We start from the raw sequence: 25,362 nt of genomic DNA on the forward strand, positions 1-25,362 counted from the left end.
TTATAATGGGGCGATGTGTGAATACGTCAGAACAAGTTCCCTGTGGGTGGGACCCAGGTCAAACCAAGCTTGGACTAGGACCGAGCAAGAACTAGGACCCGAACCTGGCCATTTTCTGCAAGAACCAGCATCTAAGGGGAAAAGGGGTCACATCAATGGTAGGAAGCTCTCAACTATCTTGCCACTGCTACTGGCTCAAAAGAAACTATCCACTGGAGGTGTTCATCCAATGACAGGAGGATTAGAAGTGGGAGGGAGACAACCTACTTTACAAGTTCTAGGGAGATAACCTAGCAACATTTCACAGACTAGGAAGGGGACCTAAATAGACAGCTCATCCATTGACTAGAGAGAATTGTTGAATGGGCTATAAGAATTCTGGGATACCCATTGCATAGACAGTGATAGTCCATCCAGTTTCATTTGAATGAAGTAGAGGAAGCAAAATTTTGTGCGTTGGGATCAAATCCAGAGATTTATGAAAGAATGCCAAAAATGAAGGCATCTCTATAGGTTTACATTGACACTAGAGTGATGGGGAGAAAATAAATCAGATACCAAGATGGTCCATGCTATAATGCTGAGTATTAATCCTTGGCCTGCCAAAACTGGACCAGATCTGGGGCCCAATGAATGCATCAAACTGTAATGCTACGCTTATGTTGTTGAAGCCATTGTTCAGCCTATGTTTGTAATTTCATGGATTAGATGAGATGTGAATACTAAGTGTCAACCGTTGTATTGATCTCATTTTATTAATCTGGGTTGTAAATTCGAGAACAAGAAGTTGTTTAGTCTTTGGAATCATGTGTTGTTGCAATTGTTATTCCTTTTAGAATTTTATGTGTACTGAATGTTGATTTTGTAACTAGGTGAGAAAATAAATAGGATTCGGATTGCCTTAAGGCATCATCCGAATCCTTATAGGGCAGGGCCCTATCTATTGTATCTAATGTGTAAATCAAATAGGGCTGGCCCCCTTATATCCTCCACACCAAACATAAAGAAACTCATGTTTCATTATAGGGCCGACCCTATATTGAAATGTACTAAGTTAAAGCCTCACTCCAAACGTGTGGACCTATCCACATCATTGTTATATGCAAAATGATTTTAGCGCCCAAGGATAAATGGGCTGACCTAAAGATAAGTAAGAAGATGAACCTCATATATATTTCAACTACTTGCAAGGTTCAATGATACACAAATATATAGCGAATACATTCTCCCTCTGCAGTGATCAGCGAATGCCATCTACAGTCAGCGAATATATCCTAAGGACAGCGAATTCACTTCTATGCATAGCGAACTACATTCCAAGGTCAGCGAACCTTGTTCTAGGGTCAGCGAACCTGAATCAAGGTGCAGCGAATCGCTTTACAGAGACAGCGAACTTCCTTGTGGCAGCGAACAAGTGTATTGTAGATAAGTTCTTTCATTGTTGTGTATGCCCTAGTTTGAAAACACAATACCACTGTGCATAGCCTGCTGGTTCTAAATGCTTCAAGTGTTGAAGCCGAATTGTAAAGATACTGTCTGATTATTGCTTAATCAGATCTAAGGATCTGTTGTTGCTGGGTTTTTCCTCCTAGAGGGAGGTTTTCCCAGGGTACTTGTGTCTTTGTGTTCATTTTGCTTATCTCTATTTATCTGCAAACAACTAATTAGGAGCTAATTCTGATTTCTGGGTTCTTATATTAATCTGAAAGGCTAATTTTAACACTGAATAGTTGGTCTTGGTTTTAGCCAACTAGAAGTTGTCATTTATGTGTTTAGATCAGTTATTTCCATCTTTCATATCTAAAAATCTTGTTGGGAAGGCACAGTTTAAACAGCCTAGTGCTTATATTCAATGCAACAAATAGGCAGGTAGGCATTCCCTTTATGCAAACCACCTCAATCAATCTCACAAAGTGTGTATATTCTGAACATCATTAAGATTTTCGTCTGAGGTCATTTTTGCATAGGTTAAGGGTTAGTTTAGATCTCTTGCAGCTTCCCCATTGAATTCAATATAAAACTTTACCTCACTATTACAGTTGTGTTGTCTTGAAAAAATAAAAGAATTTTATGTTCCTCTAACATTAATCATTACCATACTGTTCAAGGACACCCATACAGCCACCTAATTTTATTTTTTCTCTAACATAAATCATTACCATACCATTCAAGGATACCCATACAGCCACCTAGAAGCTTTAGTCATAGAAGAAAATTAGGTGGCTGTATGGGTGTCCTTGAACAGTATGGTAATGATGTATGTTTGAGGAACATAAAATTAGTCACATCTCTACCAATTGCTTTTAGTGCATTTCGATAACAGACATTATTGCCATCAAGTTAGTCACATCTCTACCAATTGTACCAGTAAAATGATCAGATTACAAACCTTTGAAAAGAAAACTAGAAAAACAAAAAAAGATTGCCAGAGAAAAATGATGTAATTTTCTTACAGGTGTTGATGAAAAAAATACTTCAATTTTGTCCATGAATGTACAGCACAAAATCGAAGTAATTTTTTTATCAGTACCTGTAAAAAAATTACATTTATTGTTTTTCCTTAACAATCTTTCCTTTTTCTAGCTTTCTTCCACCATTTTGTAATCTGGTCATGTTACTGGTACAATTGGTTGAGATGTGGCTATCTTGGTGGCAATAACATCAAGGCGATGGTGTTGTCACTCTATAGAAAGTCCAAAAATCCTGATGCACTTTAGTGCCAATTATTTACTTTACTGACTATATTTATATGCATATTTCAAAAAGTCAAACACAACATTTTGGCAGGCCTAAATTTGACTCAGATTCAAGACTCGGCCAAAACCCAGCAAAAAATCAGTGAATTTTCTACACATGAAGAAACACATAAATTTGTAAAATAATCTAGAAAAACATGCATGAAACAGAATTAATAGGACTTAGTAGCTTTCCTTCATTTATAGATAAAAAAGTTAAAAACCTGTTCAATGCACATCATAATGTCATATCATATATGATATATCAAGATATGATCTATATTTGTAGTCCACAATTTTCTTCTATGACTAAAGCTTCTAGGTGGCTGTATGGGTGTCCTTGAACAGTATGGTAATGATTTATGTTAGAGGAATATGGTAATGATTTATGTTAGAGGAATATAAATAATTTTATGTTACTCTTAACATAAATCATTACCATACTGTTCAAGGACACCCATACAGCCACCTAATTTTATTTTTTCTCTAACATAAATCATTACCATACTGTTCAAGGACACCCATACAGCCACCTAGAAGCTTTAGTCATAGAAGAAAATTAGGTGTCTGTATGGGTGTCCTTGAACAGTATGGTAATGATGTATATGTTAGAGGAACAATTTATGTTCCTCTAACCTACATCATTACCATACTGTTCAAGGACACCCATACAGTGGGTGTCCTTGAACAGTATGGTAATAGTGTATGTTAGAGGAGCAATTTATGTTCCTCTAACATACATCATTACCATACTGTTCAAGGACACCCATACAGCCACCTAATTTTATTTTTTCTCTAACATAAATCATTACCATACTGTTCAAGGACACCCATACAGCCACCTAGAAGCTTTAGTCATAGAAGAAAATTGTGGACTACAAATATAGATCATATCTTGATATATCATATATGATGTGACATTATGATGTGCATAGAACAGGTTTTTAACTTTTTTATCTATAAATGAAGGAAAGCTACTAAGTCCTATTAATTCTGTTTCATGCATGTTTTTCTAGATTATTTTACAAATTTATGTGTTTCTTCATGTGTAGAATATTCACTGATTTTTTGCTGGGTTTTGGCTGAGTCTTGAATCTGAGTCAAATTTAGGCCTGCCAAAATGTTGTGTTTGACTTTTTGAAATATGCATATAAATATAGTCAGTAAAGTAAATAATAGGCACTAAAGTGCATCAGGATTTTTGGACTTTCTATAGAGTGACAACACCATCGCCTTGATTTTATTGCCACCAAGATAGCCACATCTCAACCAATTGTACCAGTAACATGACCAGATTACAAAATGGTGGAAGAAAGCTAGAAAAAGGAAAGATTGTTAAGGAAAAACAATAAATGTAATTTCTTTACAGGTACTGATAAAAAAATTACTTCAATTTTGTGCTGTACATTCATGGACAAAATTGAAGTATTTTTTTCATCAACACCTGTAAGAAAATTACATCATTTTTCCCTGGCAATCTTTTTTTGTTTTTCTAGTTTTCTTTTCAAGGTTTGTAATCTGATCATTTTACTGGTACAATTGGTAGAGATGTGACTAACTTGATGGCAATAATGTCTGTTATCGAAATGCACTAAAAGCAATCATACAATTTGAATAAGAAACAGTTTGTAATATGCTGCAAAATAAAAATACAGTTGATCTCACAGACGAAAATTATTAAATAATCAGCTGTATGAAAAATTGAAGAACTCGAATAATGGATTGGAAGGAAAGTTCACACAAACCTGAACATGCCAATGCCAGTAGAATTCCACCGTTCAGTTGAAAATGGGCTTGTCGGTAAGGTATTTTCAGACAGAGTTTGAGATAATGCATCCGGCCCTGTGTTTACAGGCCTGACTAGTTGCTCACCTTCTACTAATTGCTGGCCAACATTAGCATTTGGAGACGTCCTTGAGCCACCCATAAACAATGGCCTTCTACAGGTTGGACAAGAATATGTTTCTCCAATGCCTTGGTCCAACCTGAGCACATATCAGAATTACATCAGAAGATATTAACAATTTAGAACACATAATTCTTGCTAAAAAGGTTAAAAAATTCATAACACTCTGCATCAAAACAATTGAATAATACATTGGCGTCTACCTGACCTCCAAGTAAGAAAATTATATTCCTTTGTTATTCCTATGAAACCAAATGTTAACATTAACAAACATTATTTCTGGAAGATCACTCTGCAAACATATGAAGAAAGACACACCCTATTGAACTTAAAATTTCTCCCATAGCACCTCATCCTTTGCCTTGCATACTGGTTTCTTCATTGTTGCACCTTTTAAAATGTAATTTCAGCATAACAAATTTAAAAAATACTAAAAAAATTGTTTTTTAGGAATCTAGAAGAAAAATTCTCAGATCTACACGTACACAACTGTTTTATGTAAACAGAGTTCATCAATTATAAGCAAAGCTTTACACTGCAACTTGCAATGGGCACCCAAATGTTGGGAAAATATAAACAAGCACAGGCATATATTCCCTAATAAAAGGAGTGGGGGAACAGCGAAAATAGATACATCTTCTCAAAACACCAGTATATACTATGCAAGGGAAACCAGAGAACAAAGAGAAACAATCATAATGTAACCATAAGTGATGTAGTTATGGATCAGGAGCCCAGTGAAGAGCAGCCACACACACGACCACCTATGTCCAGCAATAACAATTAAATTATTTACACTATCCTGTTCAAGTAGCCTGGTTACTCCATGAAACAAGATTTCTTTCTCAAAAAACCCATAGGTAATTTAAAAACATGGGAAAAGCTTACAGGTTATTTAATAACCCATGACTTATGCACAGCTTATTATATAACCTTTGGATTTTTCCAGAGTTGTTTAAAAAACACCCACCATTGTGCATATAGCCTGGTTTTTCATTTAACACACCGTTTTTCAGAATTTCACTCCAGAACCAAACTAATTCAGGGCTCAAATGAATAAGGAAATCTGCTGGTTCAGGTTTCCAAAGAATTGCTGCTATCAACAAATTAGACCAGACCTCAGCCATTGTTTTTTACCATTTTATTTTAAGACTTCTACGACAAATTAAAGCAATATTGAACAAACTAAAATTTTACGTATTTTGTTTTTTTCTCTTTACACCCACTATATTTGGCATGATATAACAGTGCCAACTGTATTTTCTGTAATTTTACAAATAGTTCCTATTTTTTTAATTTGTCAGGTTTTTCCCTATTTGATTCTTGAAGTCGGGTTATTGAACAGCATTTATACATTCATTTTGTCATGCCAATGCCATGTAAGTAGAATGCTGTTATGCCTCGAATGGCAAAGCAGAGTTGCTCTCATGCTCATTTCTAGATTTTAAAAGTACACATCTCTATGTTCCAGCTATCGTTAAAAAAGAATGATAAACCTATGCTACAAGTTCTCATAGTTATAGTTCCTGTTTCTCCATTTTTCTTTCTTTATTCCTTTGACTGTATATGTTATTCTTTGGACTCCATGTAATATGCCCAGATATTTAGCCAATACACTCCTGCAGGATATCTTACCTTACAAGTAATATATTTTATCATTTATTAAAAAGAAGAGCATACAATCATCAGTACTTAAAAAAATGTAAGAAACATATCAATTTGTTACGGTGCAGGATCAAATCAACAATTGATATTAGTATAAAATGGAAAAGCAAATTATTTGTTTGATCATCTGTCTTATTTGATAACTACTTACTTTTAGAAATGACAGTATAATAACACAAAAGGCCTTGGCAATGACAATATAATAAGATTGCTACTTATCATCATACCAGGATCTCAGACATTGAAGATGGAAAAGGTGTGAACAAGGCAGCCTCTTAGCCCTGGCCATTGGTTCCTGTGTTACCCATTTTCTAATATTAGAAAGAATCTCTTTGTACATTATATATGAAAATTGAAACAATCAACCAGAAGAAACAATTAACTAAAGAAAAACATATGCATAATTTTAAACTGATATCTTGCCTTGCAAATTGCACATTCGTCATCATATGCATGCAACTCATCTTGAGTTGCATCAGGTAATGCTCCTTGAAGAGTATTCATTGCTGTCCTCAACCTCATAAATCCCTTGATACGCCGCAAAATTGAACTTAGAAGTGCCTGTCAATTAGACATTTTACATCATAAACTAGAAATGTAAAACAAGCAAGAAATCTTAACTAGTCTAACATCCTTCCTTTGAAAATGCAATTGCAACTAAGAAAATAGAACTTACACGTAGATTCAGGAAAAGCACAGCATCTACAAGTTGAAAGGCAAGACCACGAATCCACCAAATGTGCAAACAGTGTCCAAGAGCCATCAACAAAGTTACAATTTCCATAAAAAAACCACAATTCCTGACAAAAGTTCCCTTCCATTCCCAAGAAGCACCTGCAAACCTTTCTCAACATTTAAATAACTTCACTTGATAATTATTTTGACTAACATCATATTGAACACCCTTTTTACTTGCATATTCTCTAAATGTTTCAGACCTCTACATTAAACCACCATAAATGACGCCAAGGAGACTTATTGTATGACAAGCATATACCCAACAATTTTGAAATTATAAAGACTTTTCATATTAATACAGCATTCTCTTATTTAAGAAATGGAAAATAAAAGACAAAACAAACCCAAATTACTTTTACTTACACCAAAACTTGGAATAGTAAAGATAGTAAAGACATTTCTCTAGTTAATATTTATAGATGGATCAATTTGGTTCATGTTTTCCAAACTTAATTGGAAAAAACAAATCATGTTTAATTTTATTAATACCCATAAAAACTCTATGTTCATACTACTTTGTGTTTGTTTTTGTCATCATTTAGGTGACACTTCAAATCAGTTATTGTTTCTCCTATCAGGTTGCAAGGTTGTCATGTCATGGTCTTGTATTTCAACTAATAATTATCATAGGATGATCAAGGAGGCAGCTGTTTGACAATGAAATAATGATGAGGTTCAAGATTGATGATGGTTCCAAGTTCCAACCAAGGAGAAATATGGGAACGCCCAAGGTATGAAGCTTTAAAGCGAAAGGCAACATTGATGGCAAGTTCCACCTGATGCTTCAGCAAGCTAGGTTGCCGGTTCGGGTTTGGGCACCAGTACGCCGGTACGGCAAAATTTTGAAAGGGGGTTTGGGTTCGTTTGGGTTCGTTAGTACAAAAACATGTAAATTCTATATATATATATATATATATATATATATATGCAGCCTATAAGCATGAATTAAGATTAGCATGTCACATAGCATCATATAAACAACATAAACTTGTAATCATAGCATCATGATCATAACATAACAGCATCATATACATCAAGTTTAATACCAAAATGATAAAATATTCAAGTATCATTGTTTCAACTTTCAACAACTTCAAGTTTGATCATCAAATGGATTCTCTAATTCATCATCCTCATTCTCCGCCTCCTCACCATTGACATTGACATTAGATGAATCAATGCCAATGCCAATGCCAATGCCACTTACATTTACACTTGCACTTGCACTTTAAGTTTGCTCGCTATCTCAGTCATCAAATGCAACAAGCTAAGAAGTGAAATCATCCAAATCAGTATGTTTTGGCTCCATATCCCACATCTTTGTTTCCCCTTGCTTGTAGTCATGTTGCTTGTGTGAAATGAGCCAAGTTAATGTTTTAAAACTCACTTTTAGGGTCGTATTTTAATTTTTTATGTGGTGGAATTAAAAATAAATAAATTTTGCAAAACAAAAATCCATTTTTGGGCCGTCAGACCTCTGGGTTCGACATGGGTCCTCTTGGGTTCGACCTGGGTTCTCTTGGGTTCACCCTGGTTCGAACCAGGCCTGTGAATCACGAACCCTGTCCGAACCACAGGCAAACCGGACCCGAACGGACCAATACCAAGGGTCTAGGGGGCCGAACCCGGTAACTCAGTCACCAAGAATAAAAATATGACCTAAGTAAAGTTAGCACATAATTTGGATGACAAAGCCTCGCATGACTTATGCTGATTACATAGGAAAATAAAATAGAGTTTAACCCATGAATTGTAGAAAATAGATTTTTGCTGATATTCATATTGCTGATTACATAGGCAAATATTCAATTAACTTTTTAAAAGAGCAATCAACAAACACACCAAATAGTTGTCTAAGTCTGAGATCAAACATTAGTTAAGTCTATGAAGTAGCTGAGATCAAAATTTATCAGACAGTGATCCAGCTATTGTTAGGAATTTGGTAAAAGTAGAAGCCATTTTCAAGTGATCCAAGACTTCCATTGTGATTGAGGCAAGGAGTTTTCTGTGGGTAGTTCAATATTTGAGAAAGCTTATCAAATCATATTACATAGTTGAAATGCTTTATATTCCCTGTTGGCAATTGGTAAGTCTTTTATATGGAGTAGAGTTCAACAAGAGGCATTTGTTTAGCTGAAGTAAAAGATTAGCAAGCCACTGTTTTTGGCAATACCTAGCTTGCAACTACTATTTTAGGTAGAGACAAATTTTAATGATTATGTGTTGGAGGCTGTTTTATTACAAAGATGTAAGCTTGTTTGTTGTCATTCACATTTATTTCGTGGAGCACTTTGGATATATTGCTCACATAATGAACTGCACGTCTTTGTTTGAGCAGAAATTAACTATATCAATTATAAATTATAAATCATATGTCTATATCTATATATGATATGTCTTCAGATGTTTAGTGTTGTGGTAGAAACACTCCATTGGTGAGGCTGCCACCAAGGTTCAAACCCCTGTCGGGCCATTGAACTTGCAAGCGTTTTACGGAATAAATATCAAACAATAAGAATATTTTGATATCTCATTCATAATTTGCAAAAATGAAAATACTCAAGTTTCAAAATGTCATTACACAATGAAAATTCAAATTACTATTGATTTTAATATTCACGTTCTTCATCAGAAGAGTCAAGGTCAATATCAACATTTGGTTCAATTTCATTTGAACCACAATCAATTGGATTGCCACTAACACTAGCTGTGTCAAGTGTAGAAGCTGGTTTAATTTCATTTTTCAAACATTTGACAGAACGCCAAATCATTAACAACACAAGGAAAGTGATTTCACAAAACATAAGCAAACAGCTGCTACGTATGCGTAATGTAAATCAACTGAAATCAGTCTCAGTATTGCTGATAAAAAGTTTACTAACCCTGTGTTCATATGTATAGCTCACAAAAGCAACTGAAATGATATTTAATTGCTTGCCTGCTGGCATATTCTGATGAAAAATGCTGTCACAAAGTTGTGGGAGTGAAACTGAGGTTTTAGTTAATGAAACTATGCTTGGGTACGGCCCTTGGTACTTCGTGGATGCCTGGGTTTTCTGTGGGTTCTTCACAGAAGGACCCATAGAGAACCCAAGTACCCAGCAAGAATTCAAGACGCACCTAGGAAGAACCCAAACTGTACCAGTACCAGGACCCGAGCTAAACTAGAAGAATCCGGTAACTTAGTTATTAACAACTAATAAAGTTAATAAACTTTTACCTTGTTAGGTCATTGAGCTCATGGGTTTGAACAAGTGAAATGTGGGGAATGATGGCAGCCGAAAATGGCCTCATGGGAAGAGATCCTTTGTAAGTGGTCTCTTTGGGATCAGACCAAGCTAAAACCCATGTTTCCTCCATCAAAAAAATATATTATATTGAAAATTAAATATGTACATTATTTTTTTATTTATAGTTTATTACTAAGTTGCCGGTCCTGGTTCGGAATCAGATTCTGGTTCGAGATTTGGGTTCGCAAATTCGTTCAATTTTTTCTTGGGGTGGTTTTGGGTTCGCTTTGGATTCATCAGTACAAAAACATATAAAAAATGTTATAAAAAATATATATATATACATATATGCAGCACCAAATAAATAGCAGAAGACACCACCATATATATTAATGTTGTACACTTCTAGTCCAAATGGAAAATAACATAGCAAATTACCAAAATACACCACCATATCAATGTTTAAGTTAAAAAATAATAATGTTAACATTAACAATCAGCCATCACTAATCAAATATCATCAAAAGTCATCAAACATATTATCATCCTCCTCCTATGGCAAATTAGAAGCACAAACAGTACCACTGGCAGTGGTACTAGCAATCTCAGCCTCGGGAGCAGCCTCATGATCACTAGGTAGCTCATCATCATCATAATCATCAACTCCAAGTGCATCAAGGCAGGCAATTGAATCATCCAACTTTGCATGCTCTACTTCAACATCCCAATGCTTTGACCGAAATAGGCAAAAAGAAACTTTAAAAAAAATTACAAATGCGTCAAATCACCAAAATTCTCCTCCTATTCTGCTGCTGGGCTCAAAATTCTCCCCGGGTCCTTCTGATCATACCCATAGGGCAAAATACAACCTCTGGCCAAATTTTGAACGAATTTGCAATGAACCAGAATCTGCAGCAAATCGAACCCAAACCCAAAGAATTTGCAGAAGAATGTGGTAACTTAGGTTTATTATATAGCTATTAATATTTATTCAGTCTATAATGGTTTAAATTTCAAAACTACTTTATAGCATTAATTATAAACTATAGGGGTTTGCTCCTTCCGTGTCAAAATGCCATATATAATAGTGCATACTAGTATTAATTTTAAAGCTAGTGTACAATATTAATTATATACTTGTTCGCATTAGAATCCATTGAGTGGGGTGTGCAACAAGCTTGAGGCGTATCAAAGCTCCGATTTAGAGAAGATTTCCCAGCTGCTTCAATACTATGTTATATGCCCCCCACAATTTAGAATTATTGAGGCCCTTTCAAATTCGGTCAATGACTGCCATTGCTCCTTCCACTCCTTTATTTAGGGATTTCCAGAAGTTAAAAAGAAAAACTAAGGGACAAAATAACAAACTTTTTCAATGTTGATTCCACATTGACTCTGATTACATCCCAAAACAACCCTATGTCTAAGCAATTCAGTGATTTCACAAGTTTTTCTAGGGTTTTGTGAGTTTTACTGCAATTTTTTCCACTTTTTTTGCCATTTTTGGGGGGATTCAACATGATTTTAACGTGATTTAAATGCAAAAAATATTGAAAATTGGGTCAACTTTTCTTTTGCGAATCAGGATTTTTTGGGGGAATAAATCGATTGGCTCCAAGATTCAAGACTAATTGAGTATAATCACGATTTTTTGTAGACTATTGCTTCTATGGTTAGTACAATGACTATTAAGGGAGGGTATTAATGTAATATTATATTATTTCTATAATGGTCATCTTAGTTGTTAAGTTATTTTTAGAGTCTTGGAGTTAGAATAGCTTATCGCTATTTTTTGCTTCTATTAAATAGCTTCTATTTTAGCTTCAGTTAAAGATTGCTTCTTTTTAGAAACGTCGTCATGTAATCGTTATTAAAGGAGCCTTCGTCTCCTTTGTTTAATATCAAATCTTTTGAATAGTAGAGTAACACCATTCAATACTCCTTATGGAAGAAGCCACTCCATGGTATATCTCCAAGAGATCCCAAATACAATATATACTTCACGCATGTAATCGTTATTAAAGGAGCCTTCGTCTCCTTTGTTTAATATCAAATCTTTTGAATAGTAGAGTAACACCATTCAATACTCCTTATGGAAGAAGCCACTCCATGGTATATCTCCAAGAGATCCCAAATACAATATATACTTCACACATATCTTACAATGATAATCACTTTCCTTTATATATACCTCCTAATAATACAATGGAAGGGTATATCCTAATGAATGCCTACTCAACTGGATATAATTAATTACACAAATTATTCACATGACCCAATATAACTAACATAAGGCATGTATGCCAAATGTCAGCATCTCCATCCACCTAAATACCTTATAATATCATATCCCCAATTACATAACATAAATATAAGCAAATGAGAAGATGCATGGAGAGGTTGGTCCCCAATGAGAACCTGTGAGACATCATACATGGTGTTACAAGTTTATAAGGGAGCAAGTAGGAGATTGTTTTCTTCATCTCTATGCATTTGTAGGAAAGCCACTTTGTAGCCAAGTAAAAAAAACATATATGTTTACTTTGATTTTACCAAAATCCTTACAAACTCATATATGTTGTCCTTGCACATTTGCCATGGCAAGATTTTGGTGCAACAACTAATCTTCAAACTCTTGTGTAATGTCCCCTAGCTGATTAACATAATTAATCTATTTCAATATACTAAAATTGATTGAGAGACTAATCATGAAGCCAGTCATTGTTGTTCTTCAATTTATTAGTTATTAACAAGTGCTTATTTATTTTCCTCATTAGATGATTAATTTCATTATTCATAGTTCTTAATATAGAACTCAAACCCTGCTACTACTTCAGTTTTAAGGGAGAAGGGTCTATGTATGTTACCAAAGCGCTTAGAGACCAAATACAATAGGTTCCCTCAAAAAAGTTTACAAATCCAAGCCCTTACCTAACTTGGGCCTATACCCTCAAGGCTTATGGGTCGCTGATCCCCACAATATCTTGGGACTTAACCTATTGCTTGGATTTAGACTGCCCCTCTTTGGAACATCTCATTCCCATCTTCTTAAATACTGATAGTAATAACATGATTCAAACTATAAGTATACTAACTTCTCATGCATTATGAATATATATGAAATTACATATGACTGTCATACAGATTACGGTCTATATTAATATTACTACTAAATTCTGTATATCAACATTATCGGGCTTCACATATTAAGCATACTTATTCAACACATCCCCATGCATACCACCAAGAACATAAATCCTACTGCCTGTAACTTAATAACAGTTCTGATCTGATCCAATCCATGGTGATGTTGCTGGATGCTTTGATTCCTTTCCTTTATATCTCTCAATGTGAGGGAGAGGTCACACCTCTTCATCATGCATGCCCTTTGGCAAGAGACAAACCCTTTCACCATTAGCACCTTTTGAAAGAGTGCAACTCTTCATTATTTCTGCCCTTTGAAAGGGACATAACCTTTCATAATCAGGTCTGCACTTCTTATTTAAATCAGATGTGCACTTCTCATTTCCAAATTATCCATCTCTCAAATGAGGTTCTCTTCTCCTTTTTATATCTCATTGTTGGGGGAGTCTCAACTTTTCCTTCCATGTCTTTTGACCATTCATTAACTCAATTAAATTTTAATTGATTATATGCTTTTAAATTTTAATTTAATTTTTAATATTTAAATTTTATTATTAAATTATATTCCAAAGTGGGACATTACATCTTGTCATCTGCATTTTGTCCTAGTCTTGCAACAATTCTGATTGTGAGCTCAATAGGTGTTTTTTATCCATTCACAAGTGCAGCAAGTTGATTCAAAAGAGCTCCAATGACCTTGTCCTTATGTATTCTAACCTTCAATTGAGGCACTTGAACTTGATGGACATCAATCCATATTCCAATTTGATTGCTGACAATGTGGAATTCTATTAATAAACGAGGATGATATAGTTGACTTGAGTATAGAGGCACCAAAATTACAAGCAGAAGTGGTAAGATATGAGGAAGGAGAAGGCAAACAATCAATGGAGGGTTCATTGCATTCACATCATTCCTTTATAGAGGATGATATTGTTCCTCATCAAGAAGCTGCAGCAAGACTGTCTATTTCAAGGACACATACACCGCGGCAGCCTTTTTTGAGCTTTAGTCACAGAAGAAATTTATAGATTAAGAAAATTGAAAGTGATTTGAAACCATCATTTGTATTGAACTCGTTTTTGGTCTATGATGTGTATTGAACTCTAATTTATATTTACATATGAAGGAAATGTGTAATATATTCCCTATACAGTTTTTGAATAATTTTTAAAAAAAATTATGTGCGCTTTAATATTCAGAAAATTTGTTGAGTTTAACTTTTTCAACCATGCCACATAGATTTACGAGGAGGAACATGAGGGATTGATTGGTTTCCATTGGATGAGGTAGACCCTCATATTGGCAGATATTCAGATTCATACTCTAGTTTTGATTAGACGAAGTTGAGGCAAAAGGCATTGCAATAGTAGATCTAGTTGTCTACATTTATAATCTTGTCATTTTGTAATTGTAGCCTTTCGGCCTTTTCATTTTGTTGTTAATGTACTTTGGTAATGAAAACTCAAATGATTAGACATTGAAATTCATTAATTTGTATGCAGACTCATGAGTTCTCAATTCAGCTGTAATGTTCGAATATGGTGATTCGGTGAATGCCTTAAGATATGAACATTTGAAATTTCCTCTATTTTTTATTTTCCCTATTTTTTTAATTGTTGTTCACTATTGTCCCTTAAGAAAGGCCAACCTATCCCTACCATCCTGCAAATGTGCCCCGATGTGTTGTTTCTCTTCACAATACTCAAAGTACCTACCTATGTAGCAACTCTTATCTTTTAAATAATCAAATACCTTTTACAGGTTAAAATAAAAAATATAATATTATATTATTAAGAATAGACTACAATTGTAAAACATGTTTAGGATGAGGGGATGGGAAGGATCATTAAAAAGTGCACCTGCTGCAGATCTATCCGATGGTTCTAATCCTTGACAATGAACTATGTCATCTGCATGATGGCGATGCCAAGTTTCAATCAACTGTAATCCATGCACCATAACTGCCTGCATTTTTATTGGAGATAGCATCAATAGAAATTTCAGTAATAATATAGTTTCCATATGTCAACTAATAAAACACAGCCAAAACCTGTATTTTACCTGCAGTGTTTCAAATGCAATACTGAGAGGCTCGAAAATCAAGAGCCAAAATGTGCTTGTTCCTGCACCCTTGGAAACAACTGTACATAGCCGAATCCTGTACAGCATGGTCACAATGAGGCTTAATAATGCATTTGAATTATTTTTCATAGCTATACGAGTGTAAAAGGTGCGCATGTCAAAACCTTCACTAACACTAAAATCTACTTGATACAAGATTCCAAAACACATGTGATTCAAAAATGATTAGCACTCAAAAGACAAAGATCTAGAAAAAGTGTGTTTAAGATAATGTAGCATGCAATAGAAAGAAAAGGAAAAAAATATATTGCAGATGATCAGACGTAGGCCAATGTGACTCAAAAAGTAGATTCAGTTACAATAGATAAGCATCGAGGGTAATAAGCCCTAGGTTATGAAACATAACTGAAAAAAAAAGCACTAAACATAACAAGAGGAGTAATCTTACAGCTTTTCAAACCCTAGTGCAAACGGAAACAGCATATAAAGACCTAACAGCTGGAATCATAAAGTAAAGATTTAAGAAGTAATGTAGAAAATTTTGGATGTTGCATGTAAAACATAAACCACTATCAACATATCAAAAACTAATCCCTCTTAACATTGTCAGTCGATCTCTTAAGAGTGCTTTGTTTGTATGTAATGTCCCCTTTCTAAGGATGAACCATTAGCCTAGTCAATCGAGTTCCTGCAAGCCTAAGTCACAGAATACGGCGATTTTCATGGATGAGGTTCGAATTGAATTGAATTTCAAACTTTTATTAAAAAAACCTTCAAATTCGGCCATAAAAAATTCTGCTAAAAAGTGGGCAAATGGCCTCTGTAAACACACAACTCATTCCTGTGGCTGCCATCGCTGCCGCCTGCCATAGTCGCCGTCGCTGCCACCTTCTGTAGTCGTCGTCGCTGCCTTTGCCATCACTGCCGCCTGCTGTAGTCATCGTCGCTGCTGTTGCCATCGCTCCCGTGTTCAGGTAGGCGCCCGAGCTCTCAAATTTTATTAGTTATTTTAACATCGCTCCCATGTTGTAAACAATATCAAGCAATAGTAATGTATTCGATGTTGTAAATTTTATTAGTTATTAGTTAATTACGAGCAATAGTAATTAGGTATTCGATATTGTCTGATGTAGTTTTAGTTTTGAAAATTATAAAAGAAAATTATTATTAACTTAAGTTACCAATTTGGGTACGGATTCATGGATATGGCAATTTTTTTTCCCTTGGGTATGGGTACGGGTATGTATGCATGTATGTATGTATGTATGTTCAAACATTATAGACTATATCATTGCATAACTACAAGAAGAGTGATACTCATAAATCCATAATTGCTAATAAAATAATATATAATATAACATTAATAAATTATATATATAATCTAATGATAAAATTATAAAAAATAATATTAATATATGTAATATTATAATATCTTAATTAAACTATAAAAGAAAGTTAATAGTAATAAATAATAAATTTATATATAATTAATGTATAATACTATAATATACTAATATAGTAATAAAATTTTATATTATAAAAAACTGATATCACGTAAGTAATATAGTTAATGTCATTCTTCTCGAAATGGTAATTATATTTGACCTATATTTGCGAGCAGTTGAAATGCCAGGGCACAAAATATGGCTAATGCAATTTGCAGAAAAGGTGGGTTCGTTGCAGCAGCAAGAAAAGACATGGAAAACCGTCACAAATTCTGTTTAGCATGTACAGTTTTGCCCAGGATGAATCGGCTTCCTTTTTCCCGCACCCACAAGCGAACCAGACCAGAATCCGAACCGGGTGCAGAAAAGACCCAAATCTGGCAGGCCAAGGGGTGAACCTTACACTTAGTAAAATATCAAATTTAGATTATTAATTATTTATATATCTAATTTAATATATTATATATTTAATAATTACATTAAAAATTATAAATATATTACTATTTTGACATCCTTAAATTTATATAAGGCAAGATTGAGATATATTAAATGTATTTAGTATTTACAATATCTAAAATTAAACTTTTAAACGTATCACTATTTTAATATACTTAAATTTATATTTGACAAATTTAATCACGAACTTTTTCTCTTTATTTCATCTGAATTATATTGTTGCCAAACATGAACTCAAACTCAAACCTTGTGATGTAGCTTAAAAGCAAGCACTGAAGAAAGTGCCTTCGATCTTTCAGTTTTGCCATAAAAGGCAGCAAAGGGTTAAAAAGTTTGGATTCAATGTTATTCTTGCAAACACTCAAGTCTTGGCATGAAAAGAACATCTCATTTTATTGACTGAAAGTTCAGACAAATTTAGGGAAATACAGATAGACACCAAGCAACACAAAAAGTAACACTTTATATAAAAAATTTAGACTTGAGCTGCAAATTACCAGAACAAATCGGAGAAAAGAACCAAGACTAGTACAGAAAACACTCTTAAATGAGCCCATGGTGTTGCAGAAGGAGATGCATTCAGTCGCTCTAGGCGATCTTTTGCCAGTCCTTGGAACATCTGATGAAATTAACTACTAGATGTTAGTAATTTAGTAGACTGTAGAACTAAAAGAGAAAAAATAACTCCTCACAACAATATAGAAAAACAAACTTAACATATTCCTTAGATGATTGTAAACAAAAATAACAAACAAATATAAAATAATTACCTTCAGGGATCCGAGAACTGAGAACCAAGTCAACCATAAGGTGATTTGCACAATATCTGGCTGTACTATCCATATAAGAAAAATCCCCTGCTCAGGCCATCTAGTGAAAATCAGATTATACCCTTGATGTATTAGGAAATATGTCAGTTCATATTTACGTTGGAGATAGATAAATAAGTGATTGGATCCTAAATCTTTTCCACAGATGTTTTATTAGTTGAGCTCAAAAATGTCCTTTAATATTATCCATCCAATAATTAACATTTACCTTAATAAATCTTCATGTCAAGCCACAACCCTTGCTTTTAGAAATATTTATGATACTCAGATTATACTCTTGGAGTATTTCAAAATATGGTAATCAATATTCACATAGAAATAGAGAACTAAGCAATTTCATACCCCATCCATTCCACAAATGTTTAGTTAGTTTGAGCTAAAAATTTACCTTTAATATTATGCATCAAATAACAAGCATTTTCAATAATAACTCTTCTTCACAAGCCACAAACCCTTGCTTAAGAAATTTCTACCAAGCTTTTGACATGCATAAACATGCACTGGAGACATGTGGAAAGATCACCCAAATTTCAGTAGAACATTCAAATGGGACCTAACCGTAGATAACATAAAAAGTATACAAATATTAAAAATATTTCAATGTATAATTTTTAAAAAACAAACATTAATTACTAAATAAGTTTTCAAACATGAAAACAACATATTACAAAATTGCATTCAAACTACCAATTTTCTAAGTTACCAAATATTCCAGATTACCCCTTAGCAATCTGTATCCAATACATATTTGTTTCCTAATACTTCATAAATAAATGACCAATACATCAAAATTTCTCTCTTATCCATATAAGGATCAGCTACAACACTGACATATTTAAGCCCTGTCTAAAGAGGCATAAGCATATCCAATATGATTCCAATGGCTTCTCTTGTGTTTTAAGGAAGAACAGCCAAATTTTCAAGGTAAACAGTCACTCATCAAGTATGCCAGCTTCTAGTGGGCGAAAATTTGGCTAATTTTGATTGTGTCTTCACAAAGCCCTCAACATCTTCATAAAAAATTCTCATTGCAAACATGATAAGTGTGATATTTAAAAAAGACTAAAACAGTGGTAAAGTTTTTCAATTCATATAAAGCAATAAGAATATCAATATTAAAATTAATTGACAGTCATTGCAATTTCAGATTTTGCAGTATATCAACAACCCTCTAGCGAAATGAGATGGAGAGTAAAAGAAAAGAACAATAAAACTAAGATATATAAAATGTATGAGCATGAATATTTACAATATTATGTGTTGAAAACACAGTTAGAAAACTCATGCGAACTAGTGAGTCCCAAACAAGCAAGCCTCCAAATTACAAGATGAATCCGGAGTGAGAAGTCACAATTCTAAAGCAAGTTTCAATACCCAAACTTGGTGAGTCATAGGTCAGACTCACGAGTTTTGGGCATAGACTCAGCCCCACCCAAACAAATGAAATATTGGGTTCAAAAAACCTTTTTGTTTTTATTGTCATTTGTGTAGGAGTTGATTGTGAACTCCCCACACCCCAAGATCACCTGCAAAGCAAAAGAAACCTTAAACAAGAGAGAATGGCGAGAATAGCTTGCTTTCTTATGGATGCTTGAATGAATGAAAATGCACATAGGATGCCTTTCTTATAAAGACAAGGTTAAGGTATAGGATTAGACAAAATTGAGACATGTGCCATAATCTTGTGTTATGAGACAACTAAAGTGACACTTATTAAATGACCTAAGACTCAAGAATTAAATGACAAAAGATATGATAAGATCTAATTGACAACTAAGACTTATAGAAAGATTCCTAGGACCTGAGTAAACTAAACATATGAATAGGACCTACTAGGTGAACTAGTTAGGTAAGATACCTTATACACACCAACACCCCCCCCTTACATGCGCGTTAGGGAGTAGTATATTATCATGCAAATGGCGCATGATGATGATGATTATTATGGGTCTAGACCATCCTAGATACCCATTTACAATGCAATCTCTCACAAACGAAGAACAGGAAAACAACCCAGTGGGACAAAACTCCTCCCAAAAAAAAAAGAAAAGACAAAAACAAATGACGAAAGATGGAGGCTCGTTGATACCCTCCAAGGATTACATCCATCACAAAATTACAATGAATTATCCCTCTTTAAACAATTGCAAATTGAATAGAGTGATTGTTGTTCAATTAGAGGTTAGATTTGAAGATTGAATCAACAATTGGAGTACATCTAGCAAAAGGTTTTTTCCCTTTTTTCAAAAGTTTGAATGCTAGATAATGAAAACCCTATTATTTTTTCAAATCTTCGCAAACCTCCCTACTAGTGTTGTATTTAATTTTGTTTTGTACAAAGATAAATTCATTGCACAAGTGTTTTCTTTAAGAGAGGAAATTGACTATGGTGAGATATTTGCAATATACACTTGCAAATATCTTATGTCAAGTTGCAAGATACACTTTTGTCAAGCTTATTATGTCTTTTGCATCTTATTTTGGTTGATCTTTATATCAAATGAATGTAAACACAGTTCTTCAGAATGCAAAAATCGATAGAATGTTTTTCAATCCCTTCCATGATTTTTTGTGGAAAAAAAATCAGAAAACCCAAAAAACAGCAACATCATGATTTTTTGTGGAAAAAAATCAAAAAACCCTCCGACAGAGAAAGAACCTACAGACAGAAAGATGGCCAAAAACCCTTTAGGAAACGCCTTCAAAAATCTTCAATAAAACCCTTGATTCTTTTTTCAAAAAAAATTGATTGAAAAACCCTTCTGAAAATTTCTCATGAAAAATTCAGGAAAAAACCATGATAACAAACTTCTGAAAAAACTTTTGGGTAACACCACCACGATTTTTCATAAAAAATCGTAAAAAACTTTTCGAAATAAATTAAGTATGCACAAATTTTTTTTTCAAATCTGTCAAAAGATCTTTCCCTGCTCTAGGTCCTTATATAAAAATTTCAAAAAGATATTTCCATAATGAAAGTAACCAAGAACAGAAACATAAAAGACAGAAAGGAAACTTCCTAGAACTAACTAAAGACAAAAGACATAAAAGGAAGTTTCTAAATACTGACTAAATGACTAAGATGACCATTGTAGAAATATTACAATATCATTTTAATAAATCAGAGTAGGAGGGCTGAAGCAAGCACCAAGCACTTGTTGATGAGTACCTATGTAACTCCAAGTTTCCAAGATAGGAACGAGGGGGCATATCAGAGAGAGAATTTTTGAAGGCCATTTTAGGGGATGGCAAGGGGCAGTATTATAACATAGGAAAAAATTTAAAATACGAGGAGATCTAAAATATTCATATGTTAACATCAATAAGGCATTTATCATATACGTTAGAAATTCTTGATACGTAACATCAGAATTAAATTGAGAGTTCTCATGAGAGTTGAATAAAATAACAAAATTTAATTGCTTTCATAACTTCATTGTTAATGTGCTTATCAGGGATATCCTGTTGTGTCATTCATTGAGCTTAATATTAAAACCATATATATGAGTTACATAGAAGAGTATGGTGGAATTAATGTGTTGCTATAAGTGCATTCAAATCCATTAAATGCACCATTCATGTGGTTATTGATTCCAGTGGTATCAGCATTGTCATCTTGTGTTGCAGTGAATTTGGAAGATAGTGTTATATTCCTGATATGGAATAAATAATACTTATTGGAGCTTTTCAGATTTTCAAATTTGAATGATTAGTCCTATCTGAGAATCTATGCAGATTATTATTAATATGTAGAGATTCATTCTGAGGCTCTATATATTTTTTCATATTTTGAGACAAATGCATGTTCAAAAGAAAATCAAATAAAAAAGTGTTCAAAACATTGGCATCATGGAAATAATCAAACTAATTTTGAATCCCTAAGGAGGTGCCTATTAGAATAATACTTTATTATTTATTTAATGCTCAATTATGTAATATTATGTAAATATTTCTAATAAGATCTTTCTGATCTTATTCGCAGTTTCTTTTTAGAAACTACTTGTTTTGTACATTTTACTAATCTTTTCATTGAGCGTATTTGCTCATTGTTAATACAATAATCATTTTTTACCAATTATGTGTTTACATAATATGGTATCAGAGCAATCAAAAAAATTCGAAAAAGAATTTTTGTAAGACTTTTTGAAAATCGCGGCTTCTTCTGTAACCAAATTCTCTGCAACTTCTGCCATTATTTTTCTGTGCCTATCGCGACCTCACGCTATTTTTTGCTATTTTTTTGGCATATTGTGGCGTGATGATGGTTTTGTTCTTATTCGCGATTTTTGTTTTTGCAGCCTATATCCCTGCACGACTCGTCTTTCTCCTTGCACGACGGACCTGTGTCTTCTGGTGATTCTTTACTTGCGATTTCGTGATTTTCTCTGCAAACAAAAATAGCGACATGTTTGTGCCTGACGACAAAGTTTTTCTGATGATTTTGGTTAAATCCACAACGCAATTTCGCATTTTGACTGCAGATTTCATTCTCTTTTTTCCATAGTTGCATGGGTACTCGTAAACAGTCCCTAGGTACTCGTATTGGAGACTTGGACGCGTATCCCGCACCGCAAACTTGGTTGGAAACGTCTCCATAGAGAGGAGACTTCTCGCTACCGTATTCGCATGTCTCCCACCGTCTCCAAGCCAAACAAAAAAAGGAAACCCAAAAATGAAAAAAAACACAAGCAACAATATAATCAAAATGCAGTACAAACGGAAAAAAAAACAACGCTCAAAACAAATGCAGGTCACAAGGATTTCTTAAAATGTTGCAACAACCATTACTAAATTATTATATTATATTTAATGTTCAATGTCATTATATTTTCAGAATTTCTATAAAGTATTAAATTATGTTTAAAAGAAATTGGCATCTCCAAGTACCCATGTCTCCTATTTTGAAAAAATAGTCGTACCGGTACCAGCACCAGTCTCCAAGTACCCCCGTACCCGTGCAACCTTGCTTTTTTCGCACGCAACAAGTTTTTTCACGTTTTTTGATTTATGTGGCGGCCATACTCATTTGTTTTTATGCAACCTTCAAAACCTGCGATTTTCAGTGACCTAGGGTTTCTACTTTTTTCGGCTAAGGTTTTTTAACCCTTCAAATCAAGTTAAAAAAAATTCTGATTGCAGATTCTTGGTGGGTTTTTCGAGAGCTCAACTGGGTTGTTTTCAGAATTTTGTGGGTACATAGTTTTTTGTGCCTCGAATTTTGTGCCAGCGGATTTCAATTCTGATTTCACATTCTTTTTCGGTTTTTAGCAAAGATTTCTAGGTTGTCTTCGGATTTTTTTGGGTTAGCCAAAACCTATTCTTGAAATCCATGTCAATCGTACTTAATCTATTTTTTGATGTACCTACCTATATCTACCTCTTTTTTCTGCAATGGGATTTGTGCTCCGTGCTATCGCCTCTTCTTTGATTTCCGTTTTCCGTGCATTGGGAAACGTGCAAGATGCATCATTGACCAACTTGATGTTGGAAGGCAATCAGCGATTCAACGGCAAAAATTATAACACTTGGAAGCAGCGCATGCTGACAATCTTCGAATATCGCCACCTAGATGATCTTGTCTTGGGAAAAGAATCTCATCCTTCTGCAGCCGGAGCCAATCAAGATAAATTTGATGACCGCAATAGGGAAGTTGTCATGCTTCACAAGCTCTCTGCCACAGATGACCAGCTACCTCAGATTCCTTCTGGTCAATCAGCCTCAGAAATTTGGAAGCATTTGAAGGAATTGCATGAGACATCCAACAAAAGCCGAGCGTTCTTCTTGAAAAACTAATTGTTCTCCATCATAATGGATGAACGCATGTTCTTACAGCAGCATCTCATGAAGATTAAGGACATTCAAGATCAGCTCGACGCTATTGGTCAGAAAATGGAGGAAGAGGATATGGTAGTCATAACCCTCAAAAGTCTACCAAAATCCTACGAGCACTTCATAGAGACTCAACATTACGTCTACAAATATTGATCAGAAATTTCCAGAGTTATGCACCAAACTTTTGCAGCAGGATCGCTGGAAACAACAGTTTGGTAGCGGTGCCACTTCATCCTCCTCTAAGCAGGCCTTTGCAGCCAAATCTTTTCACAAGGATAAAGGCAAATTTCAGTCATCTTAGTTCTCTCAGTCAAAGGGCTCTAGTCAGTCACAGGAAGTCTCAAAAAAGAATAAGATTCAATGCAATTATTGTCACAAATATGGCCATTTGATTAAGGATTGTCGCAACCGGATAGCTTCCGAACAGAGGAAGTAGGGAGGGTCTCAGCCTAAAGCCAATATCGTTGAGCACCATGTGTAATCTTCAGCTTGGTATATTGATTCTAGTGCTTCTCGGCATTTCACTCACAGGCGTGATTGGTTTACAAAATTCTCTCCCTATACTGATTCAGTTATTTTTGGAGGTGAGCAGTATACAGTTATCGGCAAGGGCAACATTCAGATACAATCTAGTGTGAAGAATCTCATATTCCTCAATGTGTACTACATTCCTGGCATGGGACTGAACCTTCTCTCTGTGAGTCAGATTATGCGGCATTCTCCTCAACTTAATGTCATCTTCGGTGCACATAAGTGTTCTATTGTTGATCAGTTGTTGTTACTTGTTAGTATTGAGGATCATTATCTTGCTCAGCTTAATCAGGAAGATTTAGTACATGGCCTAGCTGAAATTCAAACTCAGAATCAACGAGTTTGTGAAGCTTGTCAGGCTAGGAAACAACACAGGACACCTTTCAAGGATGGTGACTCATGGCAAGCCTCTAAGCTACTCCAGTTGGTCCACGCTGATGTATGTGGTCCAATGAATACTACTTTTGTTACTGGGTGCAAGTATTTCTTACTTTTTGTTGATGATTACAGTCATAAGATGTGGGTGTACTTTCTTAGACAAAAATCAGATGTGTTTCCTCTATTTCAGAAATTTAAGGCCTTGGTAGAAAAAGAGTGCGATAGTTCTATTATTACTCTTAGGTCTAATACACATGGCATAAAACGTCAATTAACCACACCATACACTCCTCAACAGAACAGCGTTTTAGAACATCATAACCACACCGTTACAGAAATGGCTAGGTCTATGTTGGAACACAAAAATGTTCCTAAGAAGTATTGGGC

At 34.4% G+C, this 25,362-nt stretch overlaps 1 protein-coding gene across 2 annotated transcripts in view; it reads right to left on the minus strand.

The window, feature by feature from the left end:
- Positions 1-25,362, minus strand: part of LOC131064911 (E3 ubiquitin protein ligase RIN2) — a 69,042-nt gene that overhangs the window by 9,015 nt on the left and 34,665 nt on the right. For both annotated transcript variants that reach the window (XM_057999241.2, XM_057999240.2), the window contains exons 4-11: positions 18,175-18,261; positions 17,902-18,023; positions 15,483-15,579; positions 15,281-15,386; positions 6,983-7,140; positions 6,730-6,867; positions 6,534-6,601; positions 4,481-4,720 (exon numbers count right to left, since the gene is read on the minus strand). In XM_057999241.2, the coding sequence (XP_057855224.1) occupies positions 4,481-4,720; positions 6,534-6,601; positions 6,730-6,867; positions 6,983-7,140; positions 15,281-15,386; positions 15,483-15,579; positions 17,902-18,023; positions 18,175-18,261 (1,016 nt within the window). The remainder of the gene's footprint in view (positions 1-4,480; positions 4,721-6,533; positions 6,602-6,729; positions 6,868-6,982; positions 7,141-15,280; positions 15,387-15,482; positions 15,580-17,901; positions 18,024-18,174; positions 18,262-25,362) is intronic.

The sequence above is a fragment of the Cryptomeria japonica genome, chromosome 3 (assembly GCF_030272615.1).
Source record: "Cryptomeria japonica chromosome 3, Sugi_1.0, whole genome shotgun sequence".
NCBI classification, from domain to species: domain Eukaryota; kingdom Viridiplantae; phylum Streptophyta; class Pinopsida; order Cupressales; family Cupressaceae; genus Cryptomeria; species Cryptomeria japonica.